General features: G+C 39.7%; 1 protein-coding gene across 1 annotated transcript; it reads right to left on the bottom strand.

Moving 5' to 3' along the window:
- Positions 1–519: 519 nt before the first annotated feature.
- On the bottom strand, positions 520–2617 carry LOC118737629 (insulin-like growth factor-binding protein complex acid labile subunit). The gene has a single exon (XM_036468250.1). The coding sequence runs from the start codon at positions 2353–2355 to the stop codon at positions 640–642; it is 1716 nt and encodes a 571-aa protein (XP_036324143.1). The 5' UTR covers positions 2356–2617; the 3' UTR covers positions 520–639.
- Between the last annotated feature and the right edge of the window lie 9418 nt (positions 2618–12035).

The following is a 12035-nucleotide window of genomic DNA, read 5'->3' as shown; positions in this document are numbered from 1 at the left end:
TTTCAATCATGGCGATTGCCAACGTTTTCTCTCGGGTAGAAGCTGCCACGGTGATAATGGGGACGAACCAATTGATCACGCTCTGTGTCGAAATCTGTGCCTACAGTCGTGGCGATTCAAACACCTCGAATTCACACTTCATAGCCAATCTGGCAGAGATAACGTAGGTATAAGTCTTCGTGCTTCCCAATTTCATTTGGAAAAGTAAGTAGTTGATCTTCAAAAAGGAATCTTGATTAGAGAATTGTGCCTCCTTTTGTCACTTACTCATTAAAGGCACTCACATTGACATACATATATGGCGTCGAGTTGAAGTAAGCAGTACGCCCTCGCAACCCTACCAAAGCTACAACTGACTGGGTTTTACGAGTATCAGTATGCATTGCCAGAATTGGAATGTAGCTTTCCGAGCCGTTAGATACCAAAATAAAAAAAGGAGACAGATTCGACAGATCGTAGTATTTCTATATTAATTCACAGAGTCCTTCGATTCTCTGCCCAAAAAACTGAATAAGTGGATATTTTACACAAATTAACGAACATTTTATTCCACAAAATTAAGTTTCAGAAATTACTATATACCCACATACATACAAACATATCTGCGTCTTTGTCACCAAAAAACCAGGTAGGTAAGCTCTACACTTCGGAATCTTCCTCCTCTTCCTCCAATCGCCTGCGTGCATTCGAATGCGCATTTCTTGCGATTCTATTGCAACAACTGGGCAGACACTCCTCTTCGCGTAGGACGCTAAACAGCTGCAGGAATAGTATCAGTAACACCAACAACAATATAATCAGTGTAAGCACATCGCGCGTGGTCCAGTACTGATTAATGGCCGTGATATTGGCTATCGACGGTGCTGTTATCTCAGCTAAACGCTCATCGGAATCATCTATAGAACTGGCCGTGGCTGCATAGCGATGGTGAGTTACCTTATCGCCAGAGGAAAGTGTATTCAAGGTTGAGCCAAACAGGTTACCCGCATTGTTATTGCCATTGTTGTTGTTCGAAGTGAAACGTACCGGTAGCTGAATATTATGCTCTTTTAGGTAGGCAAGCATGGTGCGCATATAACGATAATCCCACTCATTTTCGAAAATACCGAATTCTTTTAGATACTCGTGCTTAGCGACCAATTGTTCATAATCAAAAGTGTGCAGACGATTGCCTTCGATGTAGAACTTCTCCAAATTGACAAGTGGCTCGAATAGACGTTGATCCAAATGCAACAAGTGATTGAAGGCCAAATCGAGGTGCGTCAGTTTTTGCAGCACTAGAAAGCTCTCCAGCGTCTGATTCTGTAGCTGATTGGACGCCAAGTTTAGGTGCACTAAATTCGGCAGCGGTAGGTACAGTGGCGAGTGCGAAGTGCGCAACGATTGCAACTGATTGCGTGACACATCGAGACGCTGCAGATTCAACATGCCCACTAAATCTTCCAGCGACTCAAGCCGATTGCCATGCAAATCCAGTTCACGTACACTCAGCTTGTCGGTGATATTCAGGCTTGTCAGCTGATTATTGCCGGCGTGCACTTTGACTGCGCTACCCGCGATAGCGATGTACTGCAACGTGCTGGCCTGCACCAACAGCGTGTCGACAGATTGTAGCCGCAGCTCATTGACCAAACTGTTGCTGATGTCGAGTAGGTGTAAACGCGGTAAATGTTCCAAGGAGTTCGGCTCGAACAGCGAGAATCTATTATCACCCAAAAGCAGCGTTTGAAGCTTCAGATTTCGATGAAAAGTGGTGACGTCGATTTTCTCAATACAATTTCTGCTCAGATCGATGTGCTCCAAATTGACGAGATCCTCAAATAATGACTTAGGCAGCTCGCGTATATCGTTTTGTTGCAAATCCAAATACCGCAGTTTCCCCAAACCGTTAAATGCATTTTGGTGCACCATGTGTATCATGTTGCGTGCGAGCTGTAGCTGTTCCAGTTCGTAGATGGCGACGAAAGCATTCTCTGGCACATCAAAGAAGCGATTCTTTTGCAGCACTAAAGTGCGTAGCGAATGACCGGTTGGGAAGTCAAAGGTAGTGATCCGATTTAGTCCGCAGTTGTGCATGAAAAGTGAGCGCAGCGCGGGTGCCAGTGCAATGAGCGCGGTTGGTATACGTAAGATTAGCGAATCGCGCAGCACCAACTCGTACAACTGGGGAGCAGTGGCATTGACTAAGGTCAGCGGGTCACTAAGCGTTGCGGTGATGTTAGACAAAGTACAATATACGATTTGTGTGTTCGCACAGCTTTCGGTTAAGTTCAGTTGGAGCGATTCAGCAGTGGACCATAGGCCGCATTGTGCAGCGAGTAGAACAAAGAATGTTATGAAATTCGAGTTTCCCATTTTTGTTGGCAACTTATTGGGTAATCGCCTTTCCACTCTAGGTTTTGGTGAATCACTTTTTACACATTAATATGAATTTCCGTTCGACACTTGGCACTGATCAATTTCAAATGAGATCAAATTCAATTTATTTATTTTTTAAACACTCACTGAGGCTGCAGTGCCGTATTGATATTTATATGTGTGTCCAACCGATTGCCGTGGATTTTAGAAAATACGAAAGCTATTGTTTACTTTTAAGCCGTGATCTCAGCTGTGCATGTTATCAGTATCTCATTGAGAGCGGGAGTGCTTATAGTGATAAGGCTGGCTTATATATTTCATGTGCATCAACTTATAAGTAATTGCTCAATTACGATTCTCATAAGCTTGAAATATACGCAGCATGAGGCGGTCTATAAGCTATGATCAAAAGTTCAGAAGCGAGACATCAACCGATGAAAAGTTTCTCTTTGCTTTATAGTAAAGACTTGTTACAAGCTTTGGCTTCTTAAGTGTTGTACTTTTAAAAATTACTAGGGTTGCTATATTGTATTTTTAGCTGTAGAGTGCTAAGAAATAAAGGAAAGGCAAAATATACCAGACGAAATAAAATAAGTAAAAACGATGTTGTCTTCGACTATGCCGAATACTTTATAATAAATGAAGAAGTTATAAGGCAAAACCTGATATCTGAACAATCAGTTGTATTGGAGCTATAAGTTTTAGTGAGCCCATCTTTGTCATTGTCACAGTAAACTCTCTGTTGATAAGACCATGCGACAACAATAAGAGAATTTCAAGACACACGAAGGTATCAATATACTCAGGAAACTATGGGTAAAATATATGTAGTAAAATTGCGTTTTTTAGTTTTTATTTCTGACGTCAGATCTTTTTTAAGGACTGGCTTTGAAATTTTAATGATATGATTAATTCCAAAAGTTATTTAATAAATTCGGTGATATGTAGCACAGACATAAGGTCAGTGGCCATAAGGCCAATTGACTTTATTTTGAAGTGGCCACAATGTCAATTGACTTTATGACCGTTTTGCAGTTGGCTTTTTGCCATCTACGGGAATTCGGTTTGACCGTGTTACCATTTTGGAAAAAATAATAGGTACTAAATGAATAATACGTTTAAATGGACGGATATGTCTGAAAAGAAGAAAATTAATATGTTTATATGTACATACATACGCGCGTGCGTATAGTACATATATAATATGAAAAGTGCATATAGATCCTAGGTTTTGTGATGTGGTACTGCGCACCTCTAACCACTCGCCACAGCGGCCGCAGATATCTTCAGCTAACATAAACATAATGGACCCTCTACCCTCTGGAATATCTGTGTAAATATAATAAATTTAGCATGTGAAAAAATGAGAGATTTTCGTTTTAGAGAGTGGAGAAAAAATGGGAAAATTTAAACCATTTTGAGATATTTTTCTTGTCTAACTACTTTTTGGCATCACTGGTGCCCTCAAAATACGGCGCACTTTCCTCAGCGCACTTTTTGCTCTGGCCTAAAAAGTAAGCAAGTACTTCACTGCTCAAAAAATCACATAACGAAATTCCTCAAAGCAATGTCAACATTCCTAGAATTTCTCTGATCACTTTTAATGACACCACTTTCAATGTGGCTGCGACACTTGTATTCCACTGAACTTGAAGTCGTGTTGTAGCCAGCCAAATTTCCATCAACGTTAGCCGGACTGGGTACGTGGCAAGGAGAAGCGGGTTCAGAATGGTGCACGTTGCAAGTGCATAAACTCCAGTGTCACTTGGAATGGTCGAGTACTTGCTCGCTGCTTGCACTGGACAGCCAATATTCATTCGTTCGTTTCACTTTCTGCTTTGTTTATTTAATTTAGCTCACTCCCGACAGCCATAGCCACAGCCACAACCTTAGCTGCAGTTACCGTCATGGTCATCGTCACCGCCACCGTCACCACATTCGCTTCTTCACTCGCTTGCAATTAACGCGAAATTCTACGAATTGTTTAATTAGAACTTTTGCTGCATTAAGCAGTGCCAGCAACACCGTCCAACACACACAGCAATGGAGGGAGGGTAAGGCGTTTTGAGACCAACCAACAACCAAATGGACGTATGTAGTCTCATAGAGTCACAGCTGCGATTCCGTGGTGTACGGCAGAGGAGCAGTTAAGCTTTCGTAAGCTGGTTGTTAGTTTTCGTCGTCTTCATATTCTTGGAGTTCCGCTGAGCGAACACATTTTCTGTGGTGTGCAGATAAACACCAACACATTTTCATAGTTGATATACAAATGTGCAATCTTCCTCGATAAACACAAGACTCGCGCCACTATTTCGCATGTTTCGACTTCATTCGCCTTAGTGTCCTCGCGGTTTATTTTTTCTTTTTTTTTTTAGTTTTTGCTTAAGCTGTGAGATTACAAAATTTAAGGAATTGACAAAAACCAAAGGCAAAAACAAGTAAAAAGGCTAAAGGGACATTTATACATACATACATACATATCGCAGAAGAAGTGTGGCAAGAATCTGTGAACTTGTCGTCTGGCGGTGTTATCAGCGCAACTAAACAGTTTCTATGTGAATCGCAATGTTTGCAGCAAGTATGTACATATGTACATATGTTTGTGTATTTCTTTGGACACTACTCACTGTTCGCTTGCAATTATTTACCTCATGCCCACACTGTTTGCTGTTGTTGTTCCTGATGCTGTGCGATGTGTTGCCACTGATTAAATCATTAAATATTCCGATTGTGTCGCGCAATAATGAAATGTTTTTAGGTTTTATGCTTTTAATTTTTGTTGTTTTTGTACATACACGAGTATGTTTGTACGCAGGTACCAGGCCATCCGATTGCACTGTCTCTCTGTTGTCTGATGGCGAATTATTCATGGAATTATTTGAAATCAACATCGACACGAGTAATTCTCGTCCTGCTCTGGGGCATTTGAGTTGGTATTCATGAAATTATGCCTTAATCAGTGAGATTTTGAGTTAAAAGTGGCAACGTGCCACAAGCAACAAGTTCACTTGTTTAATGCAAAAACATGCCACGACGAACTGATTTGCGATTACATATTCTTAGGACTTGCTAGTTGGTTTGTTGTGTGTCTGTTTCTGTTTCTGTGTTGCATGTTAGATGTGTCCCTTTTGCGATTTGTAATATGTAGGAGAAAAATTCATTTGTTCAAGGGGTTCGCTATTTTGGGTTCTTTCTTTAGTAAGTTTATCTGTAGGCCGCTATGCCGATATCCCATGCCGACACATGGCAAGAAACATGTGATTAGTTCATCGGGATTTAGACACAAAAACAATAGAAATTAGTGATTATGCGAGGTATTTGCGTAATATATATACTTATTTAAAATACAAATCATGTATATACGAAAACAAAAATTTCCCTCTCCACTTTCCCATTAACAATTCATAATACAGCAGTTTTTTCACTTAACAACACTACTCTGCGGAGAAATAGCCCAGTTTGTGTTGTTGCTTTGCGTGTATGTCGTCATTTAAGCGAGTGTTCGTTTGTAACTCTATTGCAAAAGAATGGACCTATTGTAAAGTATATATACTGTTGGACCCTCTCCAAGCAAATACTCATGATAGAATTCAGCCGAGCTCGGTGGACACATTTGTTCATACAAGCATTTCCAGCACTTATGTCTCTGCTAGTGAAATATTTTAATAGACCGAAAATGAACTAAATACGCAGAAATTTAACTAATTAACTAAGAAATTTATGCTGGAATAATTCGAAGAGACTTCACGAGTACCATGTGTACAGCGCTGCGTCAGCCATGTACTTAATCGCTAATGCACATGCTTACCCTTCAATGAAAACTTTAAAAAGTTTTGAAGGAGTCACTTTTGCGCTAACCAGCACATCTGCGATAAGCTTCTGACTCTGCGTACTTCCGCAATCCAAATTCGTAACGATTCGTCGCCACTCAAACTCCAGCTGTGTGCATTTCCTGCACTTGTGATCCTACCTTCTACATACAAATAAAGTTTGCAAAATTTATCAATATCTACTATTACTTTCCACTGAGCACTTATACACTAATATTACAATAATATCCTGATTATGGTTATTAAAGTACCTCATTGGCCAATAATAATCCATTGGTATCCCCCAGATACCGAACTGCAGTGCGTTTGTATAAATACTTACATACATACATACTTCTCCCTCTATGAAACACAATGCAAATGTCTGTTTTTAATGCCCTAGGGAGGGAGTAGAAGGGCCGGCATGGCGCACAAGGCGCAAGGGTATGCGAATAAAGCGGCAACGACCACAATAACTCGTGACAATTTTCATATTCATAAATGTAAGCAGATATGCAGAGTTGAAGGGGAATAAAAACGTGGTAATATGTTTGAGACAAAAGCAAACCGATTATGTGATGATGGTTGCAACTAAATATTTTTAACAAAGACCAAACAAGCGAGCGAAAAAAATGAAGGGTCACAATAGAAATTATCAACGACAACCGATCGACAGATGTTCGAAAAGTTGAGCACTTTTCGTTGTTGATTGTTTGCCGTGTATACATACATATGTACATATGCACGCATGTATGTATGTATGGATGCACCAATTTAAAATGTAGTTGTTGGTTAAGATCATTTGCATTGGCTATAGAATTTTTTTGGGGGCAAATAAAGTCGTGGCAACCCCAGGCAAAATCGCTGGTTATCAACAACGCCTTAATATTTGTTTTTAATACCTGTTAGGCCAATAGTGTTGTTGTTTCTGTTGGTGCAGAAATTATTTGCCAAAAAACGCCTCAACTTAATCTAAATCATCATACTTTCGGACGATGTTAGTTAACTCTTTTGAGGGACCGATGAGCTTCACACGATACTGTAAAATAAGGCTGATAAATAGAATATATGTATGTATGTACATGTGTAAAAATCCAAAAAAAAGCAAAATAATTTGAATGCATACAAACCTAAGGGTGCATAAATTTTTGAAAAACAAAAAACGAAGTAAAACAAATAACTCTTACGAAAAAACAAAGCATCAAATTTTGGAAGTCTTTCGCAGGCCAGCAAAACAAAAACAAAAATGGAAAAATTCTTCTGATAACTAAACAAAAAAAAAAAGCATAACAAAACACTTTTCATACAAAGCATCATCGTCATCGTCTGCCAGCGAGTTAACAAACTGATCACCCAACCGCCTAAACGACAATCGTTGCCGGCGCTGCTGCTACAAGCTGCCACTCTGGCTGCTCATCGCCGGCTGCGCATGCGCCCTATCAGCAGCGATTAATCTGCATCGCATTTGCTGATAAGCAACGGTGCCGAGCAGCAAGGATCACCGTAAACACAGGCACACGCACACGCACAAATGTAACACAAACACTAATGCTCAGCCACTGGAGGAAAAGTGCATACGTGTGGATATTTATACCATAAGTACACGCACGTACATTTGTATGATTATGCTTAGAGTGGCGCGAACGTACATTTGTTCTCATGCTGACATCGCTGGCAACACGCACAACAAGAACAATAACAATAACAATAACGCATATAGCAATTGGCAACGTCATCGCCATCTTCATCGTCATCAACATTGCAAGCGCCTATATTCGAAACCAGGCGGACGGACATACCGACATGCGTACGGCCTCGTTTGGGTTGGTTGGTTGGTTGGTGCTCTTCTTGCTAACTTTTGCTCCTGCTGTTAGTGCTGCTAATGCTCAACACAGTGGCACCAACATCGACAGCAGCAACGGCAACAAACGTCAACACTTCATGTCTTAAATTATGATGGCTGCATTTCGGCACTTTACACATGAAACGCCCCTCTCGATGCCTAAGTATTTTGCCTCATTTCAAAGGGATAAGTATAAACTTTTGAAGAGGCAACTTTTACGTCGCTTGAGCTTGGGCTTGGTTTGGAAGGATCACAGAGTGGTCAAAGTGTTCACATAAAATTTGCTTGATTACCGAAATGGCAACAGTATTAAGAGGAGTTTGATAAGTGAGAGACTTTTTGATTTGAAGATAGACTTTTTTCGACAAAAAAAGCGCCTAATTTCTTAACACAGTCTGCTTTTAGTGCAGTACACAATTTTATTTATTGTCTTTGTGTTTTACCGATGACCTCTTCATTCGACCCAGATTTCTTAACACCGAGCCATTTCTTCAGGAAAGGAAAGATAAATTAGTCGCAGGAGACTAAAGCCGGAGAACATGCTGGATCAATTCGTTGAGCCATTCGTAATAAAATTCGTCGGTTACCGTTTTACCCTTTTCAAATAGACCAATGCGAATGACATCGCGCTCATTTCAAGAAAAAGTCATCAATACCACGTTGGCCTTCAAACACTCCTTGGCGTTCGTTGGTCCAATGCTTTTACTCTTTCTTTTCTTTTTCATTTTCAAATATTCGGTTGCAATGTGATGTACCGCTTAGTTAAAATGCCTATAGCCTCAGCTAGTTCACGTAATTTAATTTTCCGATCATCCAATATCACTTCATGGATTCATCGACGATTTCCAGTGTGTCGACGTGAACGTAAAGCACAAACTCACCAATTTCGGTAATGTTTTTTTTTTACGTTAAACATAACGCTATATAAGCACGCAAGATTCACTTCTTTCCATTTCGTAGTCTGTTTTCAGCGAATGACTAAACCAAACTTTAATTGGCTTAGCTTGCTAAAACTTTGATGGTAGTTTACTCAAAATTTGCAGTTGGCAGAAGAAGGGTTGCGAGTCCAAAGCACCACAGTTGCTTCTTCTCAGTGTCAACGCTGATTGGAAATGCCAAGTGAAGCCAATTACTTATCCATCAGGTCTTTACATCCCGCAACAGGATACGCGTAAGGACTAGAGTTTTTTTGTCCATTCGTACGACATGGGCTAGCCAACGTATCACCAAACCTGCTGAGATCAACGGGGTAAAAAGGCGACAACGATGGATATCACTGCCATAAACTTTTTAGATACTCCACGAGGGAATCATGGAGGTACTAATGCAACTTAATTGAGACTCAGCCAGAGGCTTTCCGGCCGCATAAAATTCTAACGAAAGAGCCCTCAAATGGCATAAGACTCTAAGGAGACACCATGGCAACTTCATTAACAACAACTGTGAGACTCGGAAATATTTGCTTCACGTAGATACATATTTATTTACCCTAGATTTTTCTTTGGAATAAGATCGGTTGCTTCCTACCCCCACAGTGAGAAGTTATAGCAGCGTTGGCGCCATCTTTGACAGGGAAAAGATATCATGAATGGTAGTATCATTTGAGCCTTTCAAAGCTGCTGGTGGCGAAGGTAACTTTCCAGCATTAATTCAGCGAACCATTGATGATATGATCTATCCACTGGTCTGGCTATTTAGGACTAGTTGCATTTGGAAATACTCGGAGAGAGGCAATCGTCAACTGTACAACTGTACCCCTGACATACCTAAATTATATATACCTATTACATATATAGTTTAGCTTCCCTTTTCCCAACTGTTGAATCTACACATTATGGGCAAACGAGAATTTCAACTACCTTACCTCACTTTGCTCATGCAGAAGAAAAAGCATAAAAGATTCAAACCTTGGTTAGTAAGATGGATAATGTTCTCGAGTTTATGAAGGTTGCTCTGCGTTCTTTTTAGATCCCCCTAATGCCGGATGGATAGAACCCACTTCCGGGAATGCGCAGAGGGGATGTTCTTTCTACCCTACTACGTTCTATCTTGATGAATGATATTTTAACCAAACTATAACAGTGTGGTTAAGATGCGATTGGTTACGCAGAGTACCTGCTTACGTGGGGTATCACCTAAGGTGTCCGCATAAATCTGCAAAAAGCTATTTTTGCACTGTTCACAACAACATGTACTTGAATACTTTGAGGAAGTCAAATAGCTTGGAATTAACCTAGCTAAGGGACTAATTGTGACAAAACCCTTATGGCTACTTTTCACTATAGCTATGCTTTTCACCATAAAAAGACCTCCCTGGGGGTTTTGGGTACGAGAAATCTGAATATGCAATTAATTTTTACCATTCACCTAGATAGAAATATTTGCATTCAAATTAATTAAAATTTTTTTAAATGCTGCTCTACGAACTCCAATCTTAGATTGAAAAAATAAACGCTTCAAATCACCAACCTGGAAAAACTCAGAAATTTATTTAACATTTTTAATCCAGACTTTCAGGAAAACTTAGTTTCATTAATTCCCCAGAAAGCTTAGAGCGTCGTAGAGTGTAATAACTTCTGATTAATTTAAAAAAAATCAGAATTAGCACGCACGAGCATTAATTTCGCGCGTGTTACGTGACTGCTTCGACTATTTTTTTATTTTACTAAGAGATTTTAAAATGTAAAATATAAACCAACACTAACAAACCTTTATTTTAAAAAATAAAACAAGGATAGCCGACATTAAACATATTTAACTGTCGACAATCCATACTTCTGCCTTGAAATGAAAGATAAAATGCTTTTTTTTACACCTCTTGATAGAATAAGGACATCGTCAATTAAGAAGACTTCACTCCTTTTAAAGAAATTGACACAAAAACCGCCACATCTAAGGGAGGGGAGTGAAAACAATGTGCAAATGTGCAAGCAGCTTAATACATATATGTACATACTTATGTACGGATTGTATGTTCAGGAGTACACCAACGAACAAAAACCTTATCATAATTTCAATAAGTCTATCATGATCGAAGATAAATCACACAAAAAAGAATAAAATAAGGATCCAGTCGTTGGTCGCGCTTGGATGCTGACGCACGAAAAAAAAAAAACAAAAATAAAAGGGCTCAACAAAAGCGGAGTACTAAGCAACACACAAAATATTTGAAAGCAGAGCAGAAAATAATTTGAAAAGGAACTGGAAAGAAGCATTGTGGGAAAATGCAGTGGCAGCAGAGTTGACAGAAGCAGATGTCCCCCACACGAAGGGAAATCTAGATGAAAGCGGAGAGTTGACAAAATGCATGTTTACTTGTGCATATGCACATACATACATACATAGCGTATACATTGGCTTCTATTTAATAGCCCAAAACTATGTCATTACACAAAATGTCAACGGATTGTCGGAGCTTTTTGCCTTTTCGTCTCTATCTGTATTAGCATCTAAATACATACACACATATGTATGTACATACACTTGTATGTGTTTTGTTTATTTACGTAATTCCTCTATTTAAACCACACAGATGAATGATAATCAAAACGAGTAATTCATATAATTATGATCTCAATTTCAATACGATTTGTGTCTCGGTCAGACAGCTAGTTGACTGGGCGTATAAATGGTTGGCTTTCCATGCGATTCCTTTGCGATAAACAAAACTGTGGCACGAACTAACGTTCGTTGTGGCAGAGTAAAGGAATAGCGAAATGAAAAAGCCATCAACAATAGAAAAAATAAACACCAAAATGAAATTAACACAGATAATCGTCTTTTCAGGCATAATCCAAGCCATCATTTGCTGACTAACTATGTACATAGTTGGAGGGACAAGCGATTGCGCTATGGCTGGCCTGCTGACTGACGACTACTGACTGTTGTGTTTGTGACAAGTGAGAAGGGACCAAAAAAGCGTAGCGAATTCAAGTGCCATGCTGTTGAAATGGCGATTTGCTGATACGATTGTCGGTGGCAACTGCACATTATGGTCACCGCAAATGGCAGCAGAATTTCAAGTA

Source organism: Rhagoletis pomonella, unplaced genomic scaffold, assembly GCF_013731165.1.
Source record: "Rhagoletis pomonella isolate Grant_MI unplaced genomic scaffold, Rhpom_1.0 Rhpom_scaffold_00004, whole genome shotgun sequence".
Lineage (NCBI taxonomy): Eukaryota > Metazoa > Arthropoda > Insecta > Diptera > Tephritidae > Rhagoletis > Rhagoletis pomonella.
The sequence above is the reverse complement of the archived record's forward strand: the minus strand, read 5'-3'. Positions and strand labels throughout refer to the sequence as shown.